The sequence below is a fragment of the Lates calcarifer genome, linkage group LG10, assembly GCF_001640805.2.
Source record: "Lates calcarifer isolate ASB-BC8 linkage group LG10, TLL_Latcal_v3, whole genome shotgun sequence".
Classification (NCBI taxonomy): Eukaryota; Metazoa; Chordata; class Actinopteri; family Centropomidae; genus Lates; species Lates calcarifer.
In genome coordinates, this window is record NC_066842.1 from 21,532,543 (window position 1) to 21,558,987 (window position 26,445).

General features: G+C 38.9%; 2 protein-coding genes across 7 annotated transcripts in view; both read left to right on the plus strand.

Moving 5' to 3' along the window:
- Positions 1 to 12,764, plus strand: part of cbfb (core-binding factor subunit beta) — a 34,558-nt gene extending 21,794 nt beyond the window's left edge. The window contains exons 4-7 of one of the 4 annotated variants that reach the window (XM_018703576.2): positions 762 to 878; positions 1,142 to 1,237; positions 2,705 to 2,770; positions 8,272 to 12,764. In XM_018703576.2, the coding sequence (XP_018559092.1) occupies positions 762 to 878; positions 1,142 to 1,237; positions 2,705 to 2,734 (243 nt within the window). In that variant the 3' untranslated portion in view covers positions 2,735 to 2,770; positions 8,272 to 12,764. Of the gene's footprint in view, positions 1 to 761; positions 879 to 1,141; positions 1,238 to 2,704; positions 2,771 to 8,266 lie in introns of all 4 variants that reach the window. The other 3 variants (XM_018703575.2, XM_018703574.2, XM_018703573.2) reach the window with 3 other exon arrangements.
- A 665-nt stretch (positions 12,765 to 13,429) lies between these two features.
- On the plus strand, positions 13,430 to 25,197 carry phaf1 (phagosome assembly factor 1). 3 transcript variants are annotated; one of them, XR_001963973.2, is made up of 17 exons: positions 13,430 to 14,740; positions 14,928 to 15,010; positions 15,507 to 15,590; positions 15,969 to 16,012; positions 16,370 to 16,449; positions 16,548 to 16,642; positions 18,305 to 18,402; positions 18,720 to 18,832; positions 19,097 to 19,233; positions 19,526 to 19,609; positions 20,426 to 20,508; positions 20,668 to 20,711; positions 20,847 to 20,896; positions 21,778 to 21,836; positions 22,017 to 22,089; positions 22,566 to 23,206; positions 23,439 to 25,197. XR_001963973.2 is itself a non-coding variant. In XM_018703560.2 (16 exons), the coding sequence occupies exons 1-16, from the start codon at positions 14,677 to 14,679 to the stop codon at positions 22,659 to 22,661; spliced, it is 1,287 nt and encodes a 428-aa protein (XP_018559076.1). In that variant the 5' UTR covers positions 13,430 to 14,676; the 3' UTR covers positions 22,662 to 25,197. The 3 variants fall into 3 exon arrangements, 2 of the variants coding, with proteins under 2 accessions (XP_018559076.1, XP_018559077.1); XM_018703560.2 differs by having other exon boundaries at positions 22,566 to 25,197; XM_018703561.2 differs by having other exon boundaries at positions 13,431 to 14,740; positions 18,338 to 18,402; positions 22,566 to 25,197.
- Positions 25,198 to 26,445: the final 1,248 nt, after the last annotated feature.

Sequence of the window (26,445 nt, forward strand, 5' to 3'; positions counted from 1 at the left end):
TGTTTTTGGGCATGTGATATTTACTTTATTCAATCATTTTGGATTCGCTTAGTCCGATACACACACTAACCTTTCCACTAAAACAGGAGTGACAGGTTACAGCAGGAAACACACACACAAGTTACACAAACCTCATCCAGTTGTGCACATGCACACATATGGTATGTAAATGCACATCAATGTGTCTCTGTGTATGCGCGCGTGTGATTTACTATTCCAACGCTCAATTGTGCTGGAGAGGTTTTGACGTAGTTGGTGGTTTTTCTTTTTCACAGCAGTTACAGTGGGGGGAGGAGGGAGAGGGCACCATCTCCCAAACACAGAGCTCTGTATTATTCTGGAGACAGAGCTGATGGTTTCTGATTTAAGATCCGTAATTTTGTGTGTAACTCCAGGATATATTAAGCTGCTGCTCCTGCCTTAGGCTAACGTACGATCAATGTGCCTGCCAGTCTTTTTGCCGGAGTCATGAGAAACAGTGAATGCATCCCTGTGTGATTCTGAAAAAAACATCAGATCTGTTTTTGTTTTTTTTTAATCACATTTACTTTCATTATGACGTGCTGCCCTATTAGTTTAACACATTAGATTTGCTTAAAAAGAGCAGAGGAACTTAAACTTAACAAAACAAATGCTCTCACACATTCATTGCTAGCTGCAAAGTTTCAAATGTGAAAAAAGTACAGCGCAGCAGTAATGTTGTACAGATTAACTGTTGCTGGCATTAATCTCTCTCTCTTTATCTCTCTCTCTCTTTGCAGGTCTATTTAAAGGCCCCCATGATCTTGAATGGGGTGTGTGTGATCTGGAGAGGCTGGATCGACCTACAGAGACTGGATGGGATGGGATACCTGGAGTATGACGATGAGAGGGCACAGGTAACGTGTTTTCTCACACAGTGATACCTCTGCATGAGTGCATGCACATAGAAAGAAATTCCACATCCTCCTTTTGCCTCTTCTTCCTCTTTTCCTCTTGAAACCACGTCTGTATCTCTGTCTTGCTTAAGGGAAATATATTTTACATACATTACTCTTCTGTCATAACCTTGTGAGTTCTTTATCATGGATTAAAAACAGAGCACTCCCACTGTTAATTTCTTTGTGTGTGTATGTGTGTGTGTGTGTGTGTGTGTGTGAAGCATGAGGATGCTTTGGCCCAGGCAGCTTTTGAAGAGGCTCGACGCAGAACCAGAGACTTTGAAGACAGAGACCGATCACACAGAGAGGATCTAGAGGTGAGAAGGCCCGGGACTGTTGTCTCTCTAAATGTGTTGTTCATGTCTGCTATCTAAGACAATGGGACTATTACTGGACTGTGTAGCTCCATCTGTAACAGGACAAACCTGCTTCCTTACTAGACCTATTATGGTCTTGCAAAGCCAGCCCAAAACTGTGACTAAAAATACTATGAAACTGAAAAACATTGTTTCACTTCAGGTCTGTTGTAGCTCTGACCAGAATTATTATGACTGATGGGTGTTGTCTTCTACCTGTAACCACACCCAACAGTGAAGACTCAGTGTTGTACTGAACACACCCTGAGCACACTTCTGTATCACTGGAGGCCAGAAAAAACAAGAATGTGAAATGAATAATTTACTTCACATTTCCAGAACACCTGTCATGCTTTACTTTTGGAAATGGGACAATTCAGCTCATTTGGCCAATCAAATGCAGAAAGGATTCATGTCGGCATTTTGTCTATTGTACAAGTTATATGAAATCATTCTTGTCACAAACAAATGCCTGTGCCTATGAGCCTTGGCAGACCACAGTAAGCAAAGTGAAATTTAAAGTTTGTGGGCTGGTTTTGCAAGACTAGACTTACCCAACTGGAAATTTAATATTCTCTGATATGCAAGTTTCTTACATTTTTTTTTTATTATTATTTTTTTAACAGTTTCTGGCTTGCAACCCAGTCAGAAAATTGTTTCACTAAAATGCAAAATGTCAAATTGAGCAAAGAGTTTCTCAGCATCAGCTGAAATTTCTCACGGACACTTTGAGACACTCATTAAAAAAGAACCAACATTTCCCATAATCTTGTATAATGGCAAAAAAAAGAAATAAGATAACATAAAATAATATATATAACCATTTTATTAAAGCGACAGAATCAAATTTCCAGTTAGATTTTCTTTGCTTATTGCTTGGGGTGGCTTAGGGTTGTGTGATGTGTGGTTGTGTGCTTCAATTATTTTGTAGTTAAATAGAATTTCTACAGTTTGAATGATAGGTTTAGTGCATGATCAGTTTGATAATAAATCTAATCTGATATTTGATTTGATTTAATATTTATGAACTATTGAATGACTGGTTCAGTTTTGTCAGGTGTCCTGAAAGCCTCAGAAGGGAAAGTAGTTTACTCACTTTGTGCCTAGATATAACTGAAAAATGAGTGAAATCTAATTGATGCAACATTGTCATTACAACATTATAAAATAGAATTATTTCTGAATTTGTCCAAATCAGCTCCTAAATTGTGTGTAGTTTTTGACAATGTAATTGTTTAACAGTTTGTGCTGTTTGCAGTGTCATATATTTTATAAATTCACATGCTGTAGGTTTGAAATTTATAACTGTCCCAAATGCTTTTAATTATTTGAGACAAACTCACTTTCCCAGCAAGGCTTTGGGGAGATCAGTGGCATCCCTCCTAAGTTGACGCCCTACGAATGAACCCCAAATTGTTTATTTTTTAGGACCCTGTGGTTTCTAAAATCTGGGACTGATGACACACAGACAGACAGCCAGCAGAAAAGAACAGGGTCTGTGTCCTTCATTTCTCACCATCTATCACACTGTCATGCACTAAACCACCCTGTGTGTGTGTGTGTGTGTGTGTGTGTGTGTGTGCGTGTGTGTGTGCGTGTGTGTGCACGCATGCGTGTGTGTGTTTGTCTATGTGTTTAATTTGTATATGTGCATTCCTGTTTGTTCCGTTATTTTCTGTCTGTGACCACAGTCAGCTTTTATTTTTACATATGTGCATGCATTTCTAATGAATATATAGTATGTCTGCTCATGCTTGTTTTAATGCTTGTGTTGCAAGAGGCAGAAACAGAAAGATGCGACCATTTCAAAGCTAGTTTGCAGAGTTTTACAATGATACACTCACACAAACACACATCAAGACCTACCACAGCTTTGCAGCACATGGTCCTGCAGAAATTAGAAAGTAAAAAAAGACAGAAACTCAGCACATGAAAAGAACAGAGAAGGGAGAGAGAAGCACAGATCAGGAGAACAGAAAGACAGGAAAGAAAGAGAGGCATTTATTGAAGGTCGTTTTTCATCTGACTCATCTCATGTTTCTTCCCTGAGGCTCTCAGAGAAAAAGAAAACCTTGTATCTCTTGCTGAATCAATATAACCACCACCACTATATTTAAAAAAAAATCACATACAGTGTGTTAAAAAGTCCTTAGATTTGGTGCTAAAAATTATTTAGATTCACATTGGGCATCAAAGAATGGAAATTGTGTCCCAATTTATGTTTTGGTCTCATACATCACAGTCATTGTTTAACTAGATCGTACAGTTGGTTTGCTGTGAATACCTACAGTAAAGTAATAGTTCTGTTTAAAAAGTTTACATGAAGGCCACAATGTCAGATCAGGCACATTTTGCATGTGTGTTCAATTTCTTGATAAGACTTAGCTGAGAAAATTAATGTCATTCTCATGGCTGTGTGTTAAATGAAGCAACAGCCTTCATGTTATCTTAGCTTAGCATACAGGAGGAAACAGCTAGCCTGGTTCTCTCCAATGTGAAAATAAATTTTTTTGTGCCAGCTCAGCTCCTCTAATGCTCACTAATTAACACCTTATATTTACATATATTTTATTTGTTTGTTTCTGGTCCACCAATAGCATGATCTTTTTGATGAGTGCACAGAATCAAAACCAGGAAAAATCTGAGTAAGTGCATTTTCTGCAACAGTGAACACAGTTTTGTGGAGAAAGCAATTAGATACCAGTCATAAGCAGTACATTAAAGTTTAAGTCAATCAGTATCTCTGAAGAAGCTCTTCTCATTTCACATCAGAAATACTAGTATCCATACCAGAATGTGTGCGCATATGTGTACCTATACTGTATTATTTGCTGATTAGGACAGATTACAATAGCTCTACAGCTCTCTCTAGGTGTAATTTCCAGGGTTAAGAAAGACATTAAAGGGCTTTTACTCCGATGTCTTACAGTAGGATGGAACATGAATCACCCTCAGGCTGTGCTTTTCAGGCTGTTGTCTTATATTCATAAACTGAGACTGTGAACTTGGAATGCAGAAAAACATGGACATAGTATTTCAGACTTGACTAGTTTTCCAAAGAAATGCTTTGAGTGTGTGAGCTTGTTTTATTACCTGTTTATTATGTTGTCATCAACGTGTCAGCAGTAGTGACTTGTATGGATTGTGGATAGGCAACAGAGGGAATAGAGTGGGGCGCAAATAGTCTAATGTTGAATGCTGAAGAATATAAATGAAGTTGATATTTGAAATAAATAAATAAATAAATAAAAGCCTGGGAAAATAATCTATGGAAATACTTCTATTGTCTTGCAGATGATTAGTCCCTGTGAACCATATGTTAGAGTTAAGACCGTTAGAAACAACAGTCACTGTGCAATCGTGTAGGTTTGCCTTGAGATGTTTCTTTGGGTGTGACTGATGAGCATTGCTGAATAGCTGCACAGATTCAGCCTCTGCATTTCTGTGGTCTGAACTCCACCTCTCCTTCTGACTCTCTCTCTCTCTATAACTCTCTTTATCTTGTTAGCTGGTGATTTTATCTCTCTGTCCTGTCTATACTGTATGTGATTCAATGGCACAGTTAACTTCTTCTATCAGATAAAGACAGACGTCACCAGGTCTGTGTTCATTTTGTATTTGTTCCATAGAATAAATTTAAATGAAATGATTCCACCTACATACAGTCTAAATTTGAAATGTACATTTTGATTTTTTGTTGTAAATAAATAATATATAATAATCAAGCTGAGAAGAGGAAATGCAGCACACAGAACAGGGAGTGAGAGAGAATAACAGAGACAAAGAAAGACATGAACTGTGAGTTCTGTGAGTTAAGTAAGGCCAGGCATGGGAAAAAGGGGGGCACCATATAATTCATTTTTCCTGCCTGCAGTTTGGTAAAGGTTATCAGTAGCTGTAGTACTTCTGTGATTACTATTGATACGTGATCAGTAAGAATTAGATTTTAAAAATGCTGCCATGGAAAATTATGGCACTCTGATGTTTATTGGCTTGTGCAGGTTTCACTATAATAAAGCTCAGCAGAAAAACATTAATGTCTTTTTTTTGTAGGTGCTCACTGAATATAAAGATATTTCCCTCTCAATTCCTGAAACCCTGTCATTTTGGCAGCTACAACATTTTTCATCCAAAAGCAGTGATACTCCAGTCATTCAAGGTCAGAAAGTACCTGTCAGAATGATGGATGGAAAAGCAATAGATTGAGAAGAAGTGTGCCTTTTAACTCCACTGTGCATGGACACACACACACACACACACACACACACACACACACACACACACTCCAAGTGCTCAGCAGAAAGAGATTTGGTGGTGAATGATGAGCTGGCACTGAAAGCATTAATATATCATTAGTATTGATCGCCATCAGACCTCCTGCTTTGACTTACACACACAAATTCACAGACACATTCAGATACTGTACAGGCACATATGTTCAGAAAATCGCAGATCCAGCAGATCTACTCTAACGTTTGCCACACACACACACGCACAGAGGCATGCACACGTACACACACACACACACACACACACACACACACACACACACACACACACACATACTTCTCCAGTATTGAGTTGTGGTGAAGCAGTCTATAGTGGCCCAGCAAGATTCCATCTGTGTAGATCAATACAGAAAGCTCCCCAGCCCTTATGATTAGCAAAGACCACTCCCTTCTAGAACAACCAACACTACACTCAAAGCTCTGTGTGTTCACAGTCACACTGCTGCAGACTGTTTTCTTTATATAGTGGAATTGTATTAAAATCTTGTCCATCAATTGAATGTGTTTACAATCTGTCCAGTCCCAGAGTAGTAAAGTGTAAACAGATAAATGAATATTTGCTAAAACAAATATGTTTAGTAGGAATTCTTCTGGCTTGCTTGCAGCACACATGATCAGGAGAAAATAATGTGCAGTGAAACTGAGCAGGCCTCTCTCACAGCAGACATTTGAACAGAGGTGTAACTAGTCACATCAGTATCACCTGTTAATGTTATCAGTTCCACCTGTGCTATGAATCAGATTCTTTTGGAAAACAATAAGTAAAAAATGCCCTGATGCTAGCAAATTCATTTTTATTTGTTTGTTGTTGTTGTTTTTTATTTCCAAATGGGGACATGGCAGAAAACATTTGGGACTCACCACATCATACCTGATATAAATCATTTCGTAATTTGTTTCTACTGCAAGATCCCAGAATTACATTTATGAGAGCATTTTTGAACACACAGTGCCAACTTTTGAAAGTACTTATGAGCAAACAGTTGCTGACAAGTTATCCGGCAGCAACATTATCATTCATTTGGAGATGTGTGTCTGTTAACCTGGCAACATTCACTCTTCTTTCAGCTCTGTTTTTCATCTCCACTAACTCCTGAAGGAAATATGCAGCTCTTCAACTGCCAAATTCTTCACCACCTCAGCCCTCCACATTCTTACCTTGTACCTCACTACATCAACATCACTCTACTTCTTCCACTGGCACTGGATGTTGGCTGTGAACATGCTGCAGAATCATCCATTATGTATTTCATTCTTATATGGAGACTTGGAGGACACACACACAAGTACAGATGGTGCTCTAGCCAACAATTAAGAGTTGAGTTCATTGTGATCCAAAATCAAGTCACTCTAATGGAGACACACATGAATATTTGATAGCAGCAGTTTTGATAAAGCAACAGAAAGCTTTCCAGGGGCGACAGACAGAAGCTGGAGTCAGTCTGGCTGTGAGGAGTCAAAATGGTAGTATGACATACTGTATGTGTGTGTCCATGTGACTCTGTGTATGTTGCTATTATGGTGAGTCATTGAGATGACACAAACTACATTCCAGTTGAACTAAGCAACCCCTTTACTATCTCTGTCTGCATTTCTGTCTGCTCTGCTCTCTGCTTCACCTCTGCCCGCACTTTCTCACCTCTCTCTCTCCCCCTTTCTCCATCTCACCCGACCCCTGCTAAATTCCCTCAGCTATCACTTAAGTGTAAACATATAACCACAAGTATTTTTTACAGCAGGAGCGGGTCGTGCCACGAGCTCACAAACACACGCACACTGTACCTAGTCATGAAATATATTTAAAAGTCTTGTCATGCTGATGGCTTCTAATGGTGACCTAATGATCCCTTGGTGTGTGTGTGTGTGTGTGGTGTGTGTGTGTGTGTGTCTGTGTGTCTGTGTTTATCTGTGTCAGACAGCCTGCTATGTCTGCCAATTTATATGTCTGTCAGTCTGTCTGCCTCTCTGCCTGTCTGTCTGCCAGCTACCTTGACTAAAATATCAACATCAGTAAAGTGTGTAAACAGTCTCACATAGCTTAATATGAAGCTCCCTGGCTTCCTCTAGTGGCAATCTGGGGAACTGCAGCTTCTTTTTGTATTCCTATATCAGCCTGTGACTGTAGAGGAGGTTTTTTAACCTAGGAACCAAACTGTGTACAGTCAAATTTATATATTTTTTAAAAAAAGTTAACCTTAAACTTAACACTTAAGTAAATTACACTTACATTTCCATTCAATCCTAAAGAGCGGTGATGATAAAAGTGGATTAGTTACACATCTGGTAGTCACATTTTGTTTTAGCTAGGATCCTGTTGAGTGACTTACATATGCTAGTCCAATCTTGCTTGCTAATGAGGCTGTAAAAAAGTTACAGGGTGTTATAAGCCATTAATAATTATGTATGTACTGGTATAATCAGTAAAAATACCATTATATCAACCATACTGTTACTGATGTTGAGAATGCTGACGTGTATTGTATGTAATTGATATTAAGTCAGCAGGAATTCAGATGCATCTTTACTCTTGTTATTTCTTAAAAATTGTACTTAACTTATTGTATTTTTCTCTCTAATACCTTTCTTACTATCCCTTCACATCTCATTCCTCCTGTCCTCTCATCTGTCTAATCTCACTCCTCTCTCCATCACTCTCTCATCTCTTCCCCTCTTTCATCCTTCCATCTCTCTCTCTCCCCAGTCCAGACGACAGCAGGACCCCAGCCCTGGCTCAAACATGGCCAACGCTGACGTGGAGCACAAGATGCGCTGAGGAGGATGATGATGGAGGAAGTAGTGGAAGGAGGAAGAGGAGGAAACCAGGGCTGGTAGTCCATTCACTTTCAACACAATCAACTGAAAAGAAAAGTCAACCCAAACTGCAGTTGCAGATCAATTGTTTATCATTATTTCCTAACAGGTTTGATATGATCATTTTCACATGCCAAACTTTTTTTTTTTTTTTTCAATATTTGAATGTAGAAGAAAATAAACTTCCTGAATTGATTGAATTGAAAGTGAATAAAAGCCATAGAAAAGAGGGTTTAAAAGGGTTAAGGCCACAACAGACCTGGGCAAAAAGTAGTCAAATATATTTTAATACAGAGGAAGAAACATGAGCAGTTGATTTAGCATTATATTGTAAATGTGACACATCCAGAGACAAAGTTGTTTCTTGAGTCAGATGAGAGTTTCAGATATAAAAGGAAAGATCAGATATTTTTTGCCCAGGTCTAAAAGGATTTGATGGGCAGGGGTAGTTTCAAGTACCAAAAGTATATTTTCTATTAATACAAGATGTTGAAAATAGAGGAAGAGGGGTCGCAAGGGGGTAAAGATGTCATTAATGGGGGGAGGAGGAAGAGAGATGGAGGCTTTGTTTGGCTCAGGGTCACGATCAGGGTTTATTGGTCAGGATTACCAGTAGAGCATGCATCAAAAATGAGGTGCTGACAGCTGATTATGTGTTGTTCAGTGTTGTGCAACACTTCACATTTGTGAACATGCCCCCCACCCCCCCACTATAGCCAGCTCACTTCCTGAAACCTGCTGTTTTCTGAGACCAAAGTTCACTTTGCTGGAAAGGGGAGGGAGGGGGGAGGGAGGCAGGGGATTAAAGAGGGAGAGACTTAAAGTTACATTTAAAAAGATGTGTGGAGAGCATCCAGAAAGAAGTTTGCCAGGTTGTAGGGTTCAGAAGTGTTTGCTGTACTATAATTTCAATTATTTCTCTAAACATCACTATGGTGACATGTCCATGAAAGTAGAATCACAGGTAATGTAGCAACAACCTGGAGGCGGGACAGTTAACACTGCTGCAAACTCCGCTATCTTTGGCTCTGGAAGCAATTGGGGAAATGATGGGGTGTTTTTGTGTGTGTGTGTGGGGGGAGGGTTCAGTTCAAACGTCCTTTGTCTTCCAAGGGGTTTTGCACTATGTGATACAATCAGTCTTGTTCTCCGTGTGGATTTTCTTTATATGCATGAAACCAAACACAGGCCTACCTATGTTCTTTGTTGTTCCCTATGCAACCTATTTATCGTCAGAGCACTCTCTGTACGGCGCTTTGATCAGGAATAAGTGGGTGATTCAAGGTTATGTCATCATGTGTGTCCAGCAGCATGCTCAAAAGAGCACAAAGCATCCATATTCTTATGGCACATTTTCCCTCATGTCAATCTGTGCACTCATCTGAAGTGTAACTAACTTTGTCAGAGCCCAGGTTTGTCATAACACGACTCACTGTACAGGGAAACCATGTATCTCCAGACTTTGGTGATTTTGAATTTTTCAGAAAAACTGAAGGATCAAGTGCTCCTCTATGGCCTGAGAAAAATTTCCTAATTCATCTGGCAAATTCTGTTTTTTTTTTTTTTTTTTTTTTTTTTTTTTTTTTTTTTTTTCAGAAAATGTATTCTCACAAAGCTTAAAAACTTGGCTTTTTCCTTTGCTCACAAGAAGTTGATGTTTGGAGCTAAGTGGTTTTTACCAGACAGCAATGATAGGTAACATACTGTTGTAACATACTACTAATTAAATGGATATCAGCCAAGACGTAAGCTCACGATCTCTTCAAAGTCACACCATACACATACTGCTGTCACCTCTGCTACAGAAAATTTGGATTGCAATCAACATTAATAATTTATTGTCTCAGATTATAGACTGTATAGTCTATGGTACAGATCCAACTATATATTATACACGCTATTGATCGATCAATCACCCACAGATTCCTTATCACTGAAGGACTGGAAATGCCTAAATGCAGTCTAAATACTATTCCCTGTCCTGTTACAGCACTAGTGTAATGAAATGGTATGTTTTGTTATCTTATCGTTTTGTTTGTGTGAAAGTCATGATGTTTACTTTTTATATTACTTCTCTCTCTGTATATGTATTCATTTGTCCATCTTTCAGCTTTGTTATGAACTAGTAGAAGCAGCGGTAGGCTATTTTATGTTAAGATGAAAATTACAAAATGTCTCCAGACATTTGGGAGTTTTGAGGACTTTTGTCGCTTTTGTTTTTCATGTGTTCTTTTTATTAATGTTCTTTTTATTGTTTTTTTTTTTTCTTCAAGGAAATCCACTTCCTGGGTTAAATACATTGAATGTGGATTGACTCAAGCCCTGACAATGTTTTTATATTGTGCAACGAGAAGCTCATTTCATTTTCCAGTGTGTGACATTTACTGCACTCAACGGTTTTATTCTAATTATTATAACCTAGAAAAATCTTTTGTTCATACTTTTCTTTCTTCTCAGTATGACTTATTAAGAAGTTTGAACTTTACATGAACTAAGAAAACTGATGATTTTTTTGTACATTGATAGCCATGTGTTTGTAACAATTTTCGGTAAGTTCTTTTGGCGTAAAGAAATGTTGTTGTTGTCAAAAAAAAAAAAAAAACAATAGTTGAAATTAAAATAAAAAGGTGAAAAAGAAGCGATAAATTATCAATAAATTTGCTGACAGGATCCCAGCCTGACAGGCTACAGAGAGGTTATATTGTTTTTAAAGACCTCAGAATGCAAAATAACTAAAGGGAACTGTTTAAACTGTAAAGATAACAAATTTGTCAAGTTTTCTACAACCCCATTCTCCCAGCATCTCGAGCCAAATCAGTCAAGCTCAGGGTACAACAAAAAAAAACACAGCAGGATTTTCATCCTGACATTTTGGAGGATGTAACTGGGACAACCCACGGTCAGAAAAGTAACTTTCTTACTGGTAGCTTCAGTTAATATTTTTCCCACAGAGATTTGGGAGACTGGGGAAGAAAGCTTAATGTTTCAGTTTTTCTCAGAGTGTTGTACTGATCCCATAAAGTCAGCGTGTGACCCGGTGCTTAATTAGTTGAAGAATGTGGGAAACAGACTTTCTGTCTAAGGGCACCTTCAGCATGATAAGTAGTTGATTTTTGTGGTCTGGGTTCAGTTTGGTATTGTGATTAACCAGCAGATGATAAGTGAAGTGGCATTAATGACTGTGGAAAAGGTAAAGGAGTAGAGGAAGGAATTAAAACATTTGGGAGCATGAAATTGGTCCAAGATAAGGCTCAGGTCATGTTGGTTAAAGCTGTCATAGATTTACATTAACAGAGGCTGTTATGTTTCCATGAGGTAGAAAATGTTTAAGGATCAGGGAACCTGTAATTCGTGAAGTGTAAATGGTGGTAGAAAACTGCATTTTCAGTCACTGGTTTACCAGTATTAAGACTAAAGGAAACTGATAGTGGATATGAACCAGTGCAGTACAATGAGAGACAAGATGTACAGTAGGTGTCAGAAACAGGATGGTTTGGGATGGCCTTTGTAAGTTACTTCAACAATGGGCTAAGCTGTCCACTGCCACAAAGTTTACTTTAACAGCTATTACTACGGTGATGAATCTTAGAAATAACACCACCAAACATTGGTGGTCTCATGAAATCTGAGGAAAAAACTCCAGCAACACTTACAGTATAAAGAAAAACTTTATTCTAAGATCAACACGTTAGAGCTTGTGGCTTTCATTAGACTTGTGGGTCCCTAGGTCCCTGATGAAGGCCACAAGCCGAAACATGTCAGTCTAACAACAATGAAATTGTTCTTCATACTACAAATGTTGCTGGAGTTTTTATCTCCTCAGGCTGTTTCCCTTCTCCATGCACCGTGGAAGTAGATGAAGTTGTGCCAGAATTCCCTCCTCTGCTTCTATGGGTCTCAGCTGAAAATATATCTTTATGGATTTAAACAACAGAGAGGAATCACTTGTAAACAACCAACTATGTAAAATTTCTAGGTTGTCATAAGTAGGTGACCACACCCCACACCAGCCCAGTGTATCATTATACCATTATTTAGTAAATCCATGTAAACATCTTAGTTGATACTCCATCCCTCAATTTTCTTAATGCAGGCATTAAGGCAAACCATCTCAATTCTTTTTTCTTTCTTTCTTTTTTTTTTTTACAGAAACTGTTTATCTTCTTATTTGTTTAAGTTATTTATACTTTGGTTTTATTTAGAGATCCAAAGAAGAACTCTGTGATATCTAGTGGCTTGTACACACTCTGTAAGTTTCTCGTTCCTGTGTGTGTGGTCTGTCTTTTCCTCTGTTTTAGGGTTGAGCTTGTCCTCTCAGAGGAATTTGAAATATGAGATATTCAATTCAAAATGTTAGATGTTTTTCATAATAAACATGTATGAATTCATGTATTGTGTGTGTTTGTTTTTTAAACTGAAATATACTTGACTGACATCTATATTATTCTCCAATTTGTTTTGTTATTACTGTGTGCAGTTTGCACCTGTGGGGGTGTGTTACTAATTAACAATGGCTGCCAGTAAGCCAAGACAATGTGAGAGTGAACTAACGTACACATTATAAGATGTGAGATAAGAAGGCTCCCATTTAAATGCTATGAATCTGAATATTTGATGGAATTGGAACTACACAATTAGAAATGTATTCCTGGTTAAACTGTTGATAATGTGATATATAGATTTTCCATCTGTGTTGGAAATCTCAGAGACAGACATCTCAAAACCAGGATAAATGAAATTGAAACTACCTGTAAATGTAGATGCAACTGGAGAAGTGTGAATAAATAAGGCTGATCTGACTGTTATACAAAGCATAAAACAGACAAAGACAAAGAAGGGTAGATCTCCTTCCATCAGGACAGTCTAGACATGCTACAGAAAGAAGCCATCTGAGAAGAGGAGAGCTCCCTCGTGGTGATGAAGTTGGCAAATTCAGGGAGAAAAGTAGTCACACACGTTCAGAAATGCTGCTACATTAAGTTTACCGCGGCTTCTTTGTCGACTGAGCCAGCTGACCATGACGTCATCACGTCACCCGAGAACCTGCGTCGTACACAGGAAGTTGAATTATCAGCTGATCCTGCTGGCTGTTGTTGATGCCTGAAGTTGCTGTTGTTTGGACACTGTGTTGCTCTTATCTGCTTCTGACATTGAAGACACATTGAACCCGAGAAAGGGACACGGTGGGCATTTACCAACTGACGAGTTTATGAGTAACAAGGGAAGCGTCTCATCGCGAGGACTTTGAATTTGCGTACTAGCGGCAGAAGAGCTAGCTCTAAAGCTTGAACCTTCGGTTGAAGGAAGAAAGAAAAACAGCAAAGACAGCCGACGGCTTGGCGTGCTTCCTTTGTTTATGTCGTGCCAGTCTGAACCGCAATATTAATTTTCAGTGTCTTGAATTTAGATGTTTTATCTGCATACACGTTATTTATATTTATACTTAAGTTCCAGTACGCGAAAGGGGCAGCTAGCTCGTCAGCTAACATTAGCCCATAGCGCAAAGAAACAGTCTTGTTGTCAAGCTTTGATGCTTTCGTAACCGCCCGACAGTGATAGATAACGATAGCTAACGGTGAGAGTAGTCGGGCTTGGAGGAATTTTGTCCGTGCCTCTGTATTGTTTAGCTGTTTTTCATCGGATCAGGTGCTCTTGGTCTGTTGGATACACAGGAGACCACACTGTAGCCGAACAAGTTATTGTTCATTTATTAAATCGAAGCCTGTTGGACAAGTCCGATCTGTCTGCTTGTTTTTTCGTGACTTAACTTTAAATAAATTCAGGTTGGGGTTTTTTCTGTATCGATTTTTAAACCCCACAAACAGGCAGTAGGTTAACTGACAGCTGGCCTTGTGCGTTTTAGGTTTGCTGACAGGTTGCGTAATTTGTTTGTGTGCAAGCTGTCAGTCTTCGCTGGGTGACTTGTTAAATTGTCATTTAAAACTTGTGTATTTCTGTAAGCCTTAGGTGTTCGGCCTTAGGTGGCGTTGTGGATATCAATTCAAATATTTAACACATTTTACCATTTCTTACCCTTTTAATGTCAAGAACATATGACATGTGATAAAGAAGTAACCTGTTACTGTAACTCACAGATTGAGTAGTTGCTTGATGCTCACACTCATGAATTCGGTAGGTTTAGAAAAATAAGTATCTAGAGTTATGAATTAGAGTAGTCAGCTGAAACTATTGTGAGACAGTACTGTGATCAGGCAGAGACAAGTGGAGAGAAAGGGTCCCTCAGAGGGTCCCATTGTGTCTTGAGGTGAGGTGAGCTACCCCCCCCCACACTACTTGCCAATGCTGGATCTGGAGGTGGTGCCTGAGAGATCACTAGGAAATGAGCAATGGGAATTCGCCTTAGGTAGGTATTGCAAAACATTTTAAACATTTCAGCATAAGACAATGACACAATGAGTCATTCATTAATGTTAAAAACCACATTTAAAAGTATCTTCTTTGCCTGTTGAATTCTAAAGCTAAAAAAATACTCTTGCTTTCATTCATTTCTGCATATGTGTATGTGTGTGTTTGTATTGCTATGTTTTCAGGGATGCCATTGGCCCAGGCCATCTCCATTCTTCAGAAACACTGCCGCATCATCAAGAATGTCCAGGTGCTATACAGTGAACAGGTAAGATTGCCAAATTATTATGCGCTCCCTCTCACTCTCACACATACACAAAAATGTTAATCAGCTTGTGTGAGAATCCCTTTTTTGGCAGCAGTACAAATTCTACAAGATTTTTGAGGCTTTGCTGTGATAGCAGTAATTTTTAGCTGCTTTACCCCACATATTTGTATTATACAACAATTTCAGCTAAATTTCTTAAAATTCCAGTTTCAATAAGGTTACATTTAAATTCTAGTTCAATTTATGTTATTTGTTATTATTATTTATTTGTTTATTTGTTAATTGTTCATATCTACATAAATGATACTAAATGAAACAGTTTTATGTCTGACGTGATATAGTGTACAGCGATCATAGTATTGGTGTGTGTCCTGTTTTCCTTAAGTCATCTGCAAAAAGAGCTGATTCCTATTGCCTGCCTATGTGCATATCTGTGTGAGGGCACATCCGCCCCTGCTTGTCTGTTAATTAATTAGTTTGTTTATCTCCCCTCCAGACACCACTCAGCCATGACCTCATACTGAACTTGACTCAGGATGGGATTAAACTGCTGTTTGATGCCACGAATCAGAGACTCAAGGTGAAAATTGTTGACTTAAACCAGTGGGCGATATAAAAGAGATGCTGTAAGAGAGCAGCAGAGCCAGTGGTGTGTGGGCACTGAGACTCAAACTCAAAGACACATAAAGAGAGACTCAGAGAGAGATCCTCAGTGTGGTTCAAGTTCCAAATCCTTTTTAAGTGACTGCCTTTCAATAACGTATTTATTATATGTTAGTTAATATTAGGCATAAATTGTAATAGGGTTTGAGTGAACTTTGAGTTGCACACAAAATATATTTTTCTAGCAGTAGCAGCTCACCACAGCTTCTTGATAGTTAGCAAAGGTGGTCTTGTTTAATGATATTTAACTTACCATTTGCTTTGTGCCCTAAAATGTTTTTTGTCTTTGTGACAGGTGATTGAAGTGTATGACCTGAGCAAAGTCAAGTTGAAATACTGGTGAGTTGAAATATGAAGTTGAAGGAGTTTACAAACCTGTTGAATAATGGCTGGATGATGAAATCCATGTTAGCCAGCTCAGCTGTTATTGTTATATATCTGTTTCATATTGCCACAGAGATCACTTTCTACTATAAGTCATAGCTCTTCACAGATAGGCCTTCATGTGCTTAGTGAATGAAGTTACAACAGTGGAGTCTGCCTGCATTAATGTGTGCCTTATGCCGTGTCTCTAAGATTATCTTTCTTTTGGTGGAATCTATTTTACATAACTGGCAGTAGCTTCTCAAGTAATGCAGTACAGCCTATATGAATGCTAACAGATATAACTGACTCTGCATGTGTGTTGTGTTTCAGTGGAGTCCATTTCAACTCTCAGGCCATTGCCCCCACAATAGAGCAAATAGACCAGTCATTTGGAGCTACACACCCTGGAGGTACTCTACAAAGCAAAACACACTCACAAATAAACATACATTTTGATCTTACATTTCCTCTTTATGAAATTGTGTCCTCTGCACTTCTCTCCCTCCAGTTTACAATGCAGCAGAGCAGTTGTTCCATCTCAACTTTCGAGGACTGTCCTTCTCCTTCCAACTGGACTCTTGGAATGAAGCTCCAAAATACGAGGTGAGGGTTTTTTTTTTTTTTTTTTTTTAATTGATTTGCTTGCCAGCCAGTTAAAAAAGAGCTGAGTGGTGGTTTGTTCACAGCCCAAGGGAACAGGGTCAGCCTTGTGAATTTAAGTGATCACCCTTTATACAGACAGTCCGAGGTCAGGTCAAGCCCTGTGTTTGCTCTGAGCACGTCCCAGAATCCCTGTTGGCTTGATGCTGCTGCATCGTGAGAATAAATATTGTGGGACTGAATAAAGATATGCATGTTGAGAATGTGATTGTCTTGCTGCTTGTTTCATCTTGGGCACAGAAGTTTTTTGTCTTGGATCTCAGTGATCCAAAATGCTTAAAGATGTGATCCTCATCACACCCCAGGATGCAAAACGTTTCTGGCAGCTTTTCTGAAACATTAAAAGGAACTACAATATGACAGATCTCAAAATGCACCAAGTACGAATTCTGTTGATATAGATGTAGATGTCAAAGACTCATTGCAGTGTTATGTAAGCAGTAAAAATTCTGACTGCAGTAGGGAGTTCAGGGACTAAAGCTAGCTCAGGCAACATGAATTCATCATTAAATTCTCAGAGACAGCGCAGATACAAAACAGTAACTGTTCAGATTTTCAAGACAAACAAACTGCATGTATGTACATACTGCTGAATATAGAAATGTGTTAGGTCTTTGCCTTTGTTCTTGGAATGAGGTTTGTATAATTAGACAGGGCCTCTTGTGGACTATGTGCTCTCTTTATTGTACAGCTGTGAATGTCTTCAGCTGTCTACCCCTTTCTGCAGCTCACTACTGTAAAGACAAATCATGTAGTGATATTCCATCGACAAGTTTTTTTGCAGCTTATCACATCTTTTTGTTTAGCTGTTTGACTTTGGCTAAGGCATGTTGCTCCAACAGATCTGTTCGTTAGGATTATTAAATTAACCATCCAATACATCCAGGGGCGCATGTTGAACTGTTTGAGTGGTTCTGTTTGATTCAGCAAAACAACAGCTAGTGCTTGCTTGCTATCTGTAGTTGTGTGCAGGTGCAGACATGGTAGTTTCAGCTTCTAGTGTGAGTTAAGAGATTTGCATTTCTTTGTCTAAATCATAACACTCAGCTGTGTTTTGTTTCCTTTCTGTCATGAGTGTGTATGATGACAAATGGATGTCTCAAAATATTTTCAGAAAAAAGGTTATAAACCAAATTTCTTTAAACCTCCACGATTTTCCTTTTATGTAATATAAGAATAAAGCATCTGCAGCTGTTTTGCATCTGTTGTTTGGTGCTTATGAATGCAACTTGGAAATACACAAAAAATCTGCACATAATTAAAGCAACTACTGCTGAGTCATAATGACTATTGACTGGATGTTGGACCTCTTTCAGATTAAACGTTGCTACCTGATAGAGACCCAAGTTGTTGTAATGTCACCAATCAGTGAAAACATAGTCAAGTTATTCCCACTGGAACACAGGTATTTAGGTCAGTCAGTGCGTTTTGTGACACTTTACTCCTCTGTGCTTTATGATTTTCATCACATCTTTCTGTGGTTGTTAAAATGGCATTCTGTAAAACATTTGTTTTGCTGTGTCTTCTTAATATGTATGTTATTTTGGACGTACAAATACAATGTATTCCAGTCCTGTACTACTCCCAGTTATTTTGCCTTGGCAGCCTAACTTTGCCCTGGGTTTGGCCTCCCTGCAGATTCCACATGGGGCCATGGTCAAGAGGATGCACATCTACACTGGCAACAACCTGCAGGAAACAAGGTACATACACACACAATGCTCAACATAACAGAATAGAAAACAATAGAAAATGTTTAGAAGTGTTTAATCTCACATGGTGACAAATATGTGAGTGTTTTGAAGCAGTAAATGATTGTTGATTAATGGCTATTAATGTGACAGCTTTGACAATTGCTGCCAGATTTACTTGCTGTTTGTATATACTACTCTTTATAATATACACATTTATGAATAAAAACACCAGCAACAAAAAGATAAAAGAAACACAAATACAAAACCTTAGAATTAATAAAGCCCAGAAATAAGGGGCACAAACACTCTCCTCTCTGTATCCTCAGAGCTCCGGCAATGCCTTTGGCTTGTTTCCTTGGCAACATCTATGCAGAGTGTGTGGATGTCCTGAGAGATCGGGCAGGGCCCCTGGGGCTCAAACTCCGCCTTCTCACTGCAGGTAACATATGTTTCTGTGTCTATGCGTCTTGAGGAATGGATGGGACTGCTACATTTATGGAAAGGATTGAAGTACTGCAAAATGATATTCATGAGAACAATCAACCTGTTTCCAAAGTGTTTTTCCTGTTTATGCAGCCTTTTCAAAGACATACCCAGACTTAGCTGCAGGTACCTGACAGGAACTTGTGTTTCTACTGTAGCTGTAACATGTTTGTGCTTGTTTGTCATTTATCTCTTGTTGTGTGATTATGTGTGACTGCAGGAGGCTGTGGTCCTGGTGTGATGGCTGATGCTAAAGTGAGGTCCCTAGAGAGGAGCATCTACTTTGGAGATTCCTGTCAGGATGTACTTGGTGCTCTGGGTTCACCACATAAAGTCTTCTACAAGTCTGAGGACAAGGTAGGAACTCTTTCACTACACGTTCACTGTTAAATACTTATTTTATCTTCACTGAGATCCATTGTGATCTACATCTGCCTTTATCTCTCTGCAGCTTAATTTTCCCGTAGGATCATGATAGTTTGTTCAAACCCTGACTGGTTCATCAATGACATGCTATATTTGGCATGTTGCTTGTTTAATCTTTTACTAACTAAAATGTGTCTAGTTGTCAGTATGTTTTACTTGAATATGATAAGAAATTGTCATGTTCTTCTTAATTAGCTAAAAAGAAAATTCTTGTTTATTTTAGATGAAGATCCACTCTCCATCACCTCACAAGCAGGTTCCCTCTAAATGTAACGACTACTTCTTCAACTACTTCACCCTTGGAGTGGTACGTATGCTCTGCCTAGACTTGTGTGTGTGTTCACATTTGTACTCTTTGTGTCTGTGTTCTATATTGTTATATGCATGTAGTTACTTTTTGTATTTAGGCTTTTTATACCCATAGTTCTATCTGTTTTAGAGCTACAGGCAAACACAGGAAGTTTGGTTTGAGGTGACCAAATGGACTCACTTGAGCATCTTTGATGTAATTTAGAAATTAAGTCATAAATCTGGACGCCCAGCTGGTTCATGCTGATGTACTTTTTGGTGAAAATCATTTTAACAATCAACCAACAGAGGAAGGATATTGTCAAGGTTGCTGCATCAGAATTCAGCTTAAGTATTGAATTGTACCTTTTCTTCTGTGTAAGAGTCAAGATAGATAGTAGTAATGTATGTGCTGATCTGGTGAGTTGTACAAGGGTGTTATTTTTTCTGGTCACTTAGTGAACAATCTGATTCTCAGTTGTATCACACAGAAATATTCTCTCATTTGGATTCTTGGACAAAATCTTTGTCAAACCTGTGTCCTTTTTATGCTTGTCTGTGACTTTGATATAGAATATTTTTCAGCCGGTGACCTTTTGTGTCACTGTCTTAATTTCCCAGACCTGTTTGGACATTCTGGGCTGCAAAGTAAACAGATGGATCATCTGCAGTGACTGTTTAGATCCTCTGAAAAAGAAGCTAGAGCTTCACTGCACAGTTCCCTCATATGAATGGGTGTGGGGGTGTACTCCTGCCTCTATCTGCATTTGCTCACCCACTGCAGTAGATAGGACTGCTAATGTTGTTTTGATAATTGTGCTTTCTTATTTTTCAGGATATCCTGTTTGACTCGACAACTCACCTGGTTAAGAAGTTTGTCCTCCATACCAACTACCCTGGACATTACAACTTCAATATGTAAATATCTTACTGAATAGACTTATTTATGTTTCCTTTACCCAGTTTTGCTTTACCTCTGTCTTTCTCCACAATAGTTGACTATATTTTTCTTCAGCCATTGTAGCATTTCTGTCCCTATTTTACAGACGTTTGATTGTGTTTTCTCTCACATCACAGATATCATCGATGCGACTTTAAGATTCCACTAGTCATCAAAAAAGGTGAGACATTTTTCAGTTACAAATCCATCTCATCAAGAATGTGGCTTCTGTGTTCCAGCATGAATACTGTGATGTTTTTTTAACCCTCCTCTCATCTAATGTCTGTCTCTCTGTTTCTGTCTCCATGCACTTTAGAAGGAACTGATTCTCAGACAGAGGACTGCATCTTAACCACCTACAGCAAGGTCAGTTATGGATAGAATTTATAAGAATGGTTACATTTTGACTGAAGTCAGAGGTTGGTTTGTTGTAATCTTCACAAGATGGCGTTGTGTAGGGATGTTGTGATTTGACATGGTGTCTTGCCGTTGTGTCTTTTTCAGCGAGTTCAGCTTTCTACTACAAGACTTTGTATGTCTTTGTTGGGGATTATAGGGTTGTGATGTTTCAGTTGTTCTTCTTTGGCATCACTGCTTCTAAAACCTGGTCTCAGCATCACCAACGCACCCTGTATTTCATGCCATAAACATGGTAGTTTGCGTGATTTTATAATGTTTTATAAGCTAGCCAAACATTTTTTGAATGCTCTGTTTAATTCCAGTCTACAACTGTTTGGGTCGTTAATGTTTGGCAGCAACTACAGCAAGTAATTTTTGGATCATTGGAGCCTTGATCTGCCCCAGACCTGGCAATTATGAGACTTCTCCAAATTAAGTTTTAGTGGAATCGGATAATATGACCTCTGTTATAAATTGTAGCTACAGTTCCACTAGCTATGTTACTACAGAGGAAGTAATATAATAAAAGTCCTGTGATATCACTTTTATCCACCAAAAATATCCCCTAATTTTCCCTGATTTTGCTTCGGGAAAATCCACAGTGGACTATCTAAATGCATCCTGCCACTGTAAATACTAGCAGTAGCATTTTTAAGTTCTTTTTTAACACTATCACCTTGAAGCTTATACACAGTTCTGTTGTTATTTTACCAGTCAACCTTTTTATACAGGTCTAGTCTATCACCTTGTGACACAAATCTGTGTTGACAGTGGATAAAACGTTTTTTCATCTAATCTCAAAAATGTTTTCTCTTGAATTATCTGTTAATCTCTTATTTCTCTCTCAGTGGGATCAGATTCAGGAACTGCTTGGTCACCCGATGGAAAAACCTGTAGTGCTCCACAGGTAAAGAACATACACATGATCTTGCATGTGCACAGTTACTGTAATATGGATCACAGAAGTCTAAGATCCTTTGTGAGCATGATTCAGTGCTGTCATTGGCAGGGTTTCTGTAGCAAACTTTATGAGACATTTGGGACAGTATCCAGATGAGTATCTTTATTATATGTTTGTGTTTGACAGGTCCTCTTCAGCCAATAATACCAATCCATTCGGCTCTACCTTCTGTTTTGGACTGCAGAGGATGATCTTTGAGGTCAGAACACTTTGGTCTCTGAAGTTATGCCTAGCATTACAGCCTTGACAATGTGTATGCAGCCTTAATTAAAATCTAGTACATAGATTGTCTTAGGGGCTACATTACACTGAGTAAGAAATCTCCATAACCACTTTCCAGATTTATTGAGGTACAGCAGCTATGACTATTTAAATTCTCCACTCAGGAGGAACAGAATTTTTCCCGGCATCTTAATTTGTATGTAATCAGTTTCATTTGAACATTTTACAGGATATAGAAGAAACTGTGATTTTTTTTAAACTCTTATTAATAGCCTACTACTGGCATCACAAATTCATACAAGACTTGAATTAACTGTGGTTTTTTGCTGCTCTTTGTTTTTGTGTTTTTTAACCAAAAGCCTTGAAAATTGACATTTTGTTTGCACACAGAATACTCTGAATACTTTAACTCCATACCTTTGTAACACCAACGACCTGACTTCCACTTCCCAGGTGATGCAGAATAACCACATAGCATCAGTGACCCTCTACGGTGCTCCACGGACTGCCAGTCAAGCCCGACCTGAGTCCAGCAGTAGTTCCCACTGAACAAGTAACCAGAACCACATCCCATTCTGGCCTGTCCTGAATCTAGTACCTCTTCTGACTGAACGTCTAATCCAGAGCCAGATTCTTAACCAAGCAGACCTAACCGAGAACAACTAAGTTATTAATGCCCAGCTCAGATGCTAAACATTAAGCAGAAACACAACCCAAGAACCCAAGATGACTCCGAAACAACCAAATCAGACCTGACATTAATCAGCTTTTCCTAGTGGGTACTAAGATTTATTCTTCCAATCAGACACACCCAGCCAGCACACTCATCAAAACTCTGACTATCCAGTGATGCCCAGGATCTGTTAACGTGGTCGCAGTGCTGGAGCATAGATGGTTTGAAATGAAACCGATGAAATTATTTCTTGGTTGTGTGGGAATATCACTCTGGTGCTGCAAACTGACACGGTGAAGAAATCTGCATTCTGGTAGAGCCTCAGCTGTTTCCTGTCTCCATCCTGTGACTGCATCCGCCCAGGACCACAGAAGAAGAGTTTGTCCAGACTGTAGTTTGGGCGGCACGGTTCCACCAAAAGGTGACAATAACCTCCATAACATTGTGGTGAGACAGCTAGTATTTGAATTCATCGGCTTCAAAACTCTAAATGCTTAACATCAGTGGTAGAGTTGTGAACTTAGTATGGCTGCTGCTGAAAACTGCTGTGGCCAAAGTCTTGAAACAAACCCTGGCTTGACTCTCTGCCTATACATCAACCAACCACACTGCCAGCTCAACCAGTGCCGCCTGTCTTCCTGCCACAACTTCAGAACCAGACCCGACTGGCTCAGTCCAAAACCCGGATTCATCCAAAACCACAAGAACCAAATCAGCCCAGTCCAACCAAGAGACATCAGAGCCAAACTCACCGAGAGCTGCAGAGGACTGTTACCAAAAACAGAAAAAAAGATGAGAATCCAGATTTGGTTGTATGAGAGAAGAACCAAACACACCAGGGTGTGGAGAGAGACGTGGCCCAGAAGGTGACCCGCTGCACAGACGGGCCAATCAAACAAGATGTGAAGCCTCTTTTAAGCAGAATGATCCAAACATCCAACATCACCTCCCCAATTATTGTCTCCCTCTTCATCCTCCTACTCGTTCTTCAACTTTGTTCTGTGGTGCCCTCAAAGACACACACGCACACACACGCACACACACGCACACATACCACACACACACACACACACACAAGCACACATAACAACAGTAAGCACTCTACTAACCCAAACCTGTTACTTGCTGCTCTGGACGTTAGCGTCACACACACTCACATAAATTAATATCTGCATGTGTTAGACTGCTGGTTTTTAAAATTTTTATTTCAAGACTTCAATTCAAGCACACACACGCAGCATTTCAACTCCTTCACTACTGTGTCCTTATGTATTTCTAATACATAAAAGCTGGCTCTTCTTTTTTAGCCTTTTAAGCGCTACACAAGTATGGAAAATCACAGGCATGACACAAGAATTTGCATGAACTTGGCAGATGTTTTTGAACAGGTAGAGACTTATTACAAGCACAAACTGGCGAAACTGTTGTGTTTCTTTGATCCTGCATGTTATGAGGGGCATCGACTTGGCACACAATTTCTTTATTTCTCTCTGCCCTCTGTCCCTCGTTCACACCGTGACCATTTTCATTACGCTTTGTGTTTTTAAAATCTGTTTCTTCATTTGCACTAATACACACCTTTTTACTTGACTGGTTGATTGTGCGCTATGCTTAGAGATGGATTCATGGAGAAATTTGGAGAGAGAGCGTGTGTGTGTGTGTGTGTGTGTGTGTGAATGTATGTGTGTTGGTTTTTTTTTTTTTTTAATCCAAAAGTTTGGACAGAGGAGGGGTCCTCCTGTGGTGCATGGTGTTTGCAGTCATGTCCTCTGTGTTACAATCTTCTCCCTCTATTTCCTCTGCGCTTTCTTCATCTCTACATCTGATTGATGCATTGCAGTTCATCTCTCAGCAATGTCTACATTTATTTCTTTGTTGAATTGCCAAATGCTACAGCCAAAGACGTTTCAGGATGATTTCATTTGATCTGCCGACATTATCACTGTAATCTCCTGTCTGAACCTGTCCAATGGAGAGAGGCGTTTTTTTGGCCTTCTCCTCTCTTCACATCACATCTGCACATCAGAGTCACTGCTGTGGTAAAGCCTCTAAATTCAGCTCCTGGTTTCTTTAACTGCTGACAGTAATTACACAGGGGAAAAATGGCTGATTTTATGTGAGTGTTTTGAAACCAATCAGCCTGTCTTTCATCTGGATTCGGTTAGAGACACGTTAACAATAGTAACAACTAGTCTCGTCCCTGTTGTGAGTGTGTCTCAATAACAGTGGTTATTGTTGTCACAGAGCTGTAATTTAAAGAATTACCACTATTTCTATGTGGATTCTGTACACTCAGAACATCAGTCATTCCTTCATCGTAATATATGACTACAGTTTGCATCTCCCTCCCAATGTATAAATTTAAGTTCTTTTTAATTACAAGCAACTGAATAAACTGTGTATTAATTTTAATACACATATTCTCTTCATTGTCCTTTGATACAAATGCCATCTGTTTTTATTTTTTCACAGTTGCTTCGGGGTTGAAGTCAGGGCCTGTATACATGACATAATGTGGAAAGTGCTGACCAGAGACAAATTTGTTTTTTGTTGAGAATTAAATGCAGGTGGTTCCCCAAAATGGAACTTAAAAAACAAAAAAAAAAAAAAAACCGGGTCTTTTGTTTTGAGGTAGCGTCTTATAGTTTTGACATTCAAACTTCAATTCAAACTTGCTTGAGTGAGTTATTTTACTTTGCACGTTTTCATCACTAGGATCTTGTACATGGCCCTCCACAACCCCTGCTGAGTAAATTGATTGATTCATTTTATCCCTCACTGAAACCAGTGGGCAACACATGTGAGTTAGCTGCACTTTAAATCTGATTATCAATAAACAGTATGAAAACATTTTCATAGTAATATCAAAAGAAAACAAAATTTTCCATGAATTATAATTTCTAATCAACAGTAAACTTTTTTAAGAATCACTACACTAATAGTCTTTATTTACAGTACCTTTATGGCACAGCATGGCTCTGAAGTTTTGGATTGTTAAATAAGAGTGGATTCTCGCTGTACACATGAACACAAGAAAACCAAGTTAAAGAGCAGTTGAAGAAATGGATTTCTAAGCCGTGTAAATCCAATTATTCCTCAGAACAGCCTAAACTGTTCTTCATTTTTTTTTTTATGTATTCAGACCCAAATTCTTTTGGAGTTAATGTTAATGTACAAATGCTGTAAATAGTTGTGTGCTCTTATTCTGGTGTCTTCTTATCTACATGATCTTAATGGCTTGGTACAGACACAGCTGACTCATCAGCTGAGTGTCTTAATATTTCCTCCTTGACTCTAATGAAATCTCAGGAGGAGGTGTCTGCTCACAACTGACTCATTAACAATCACTGGAAAGTTTTTTTTTTTTTTTTTTTTTTTTAAATTCCAGACCACTCAGTATTGAGACTTTTTTTAACGTGCAATGCTAAGGCTGCAAGTACACAGACGTGTTGGGTGTCAGTACAAAGCCCTGCTTCAGCTCCGCTTGAACTGCTACTGCAGAGTGTTCATGTTCGATCCACAGAAAATACAGAAAAGCTCCATTGATATAGGTGAGGAAAACAATAATCCTTCTTCACATTTGGACTGGAAGAGAGTTCTTATAGAAATGTTTTTGAATCAGATTTGGATTCTAGCTTTGGCATGTTGCTAGCCTGTATG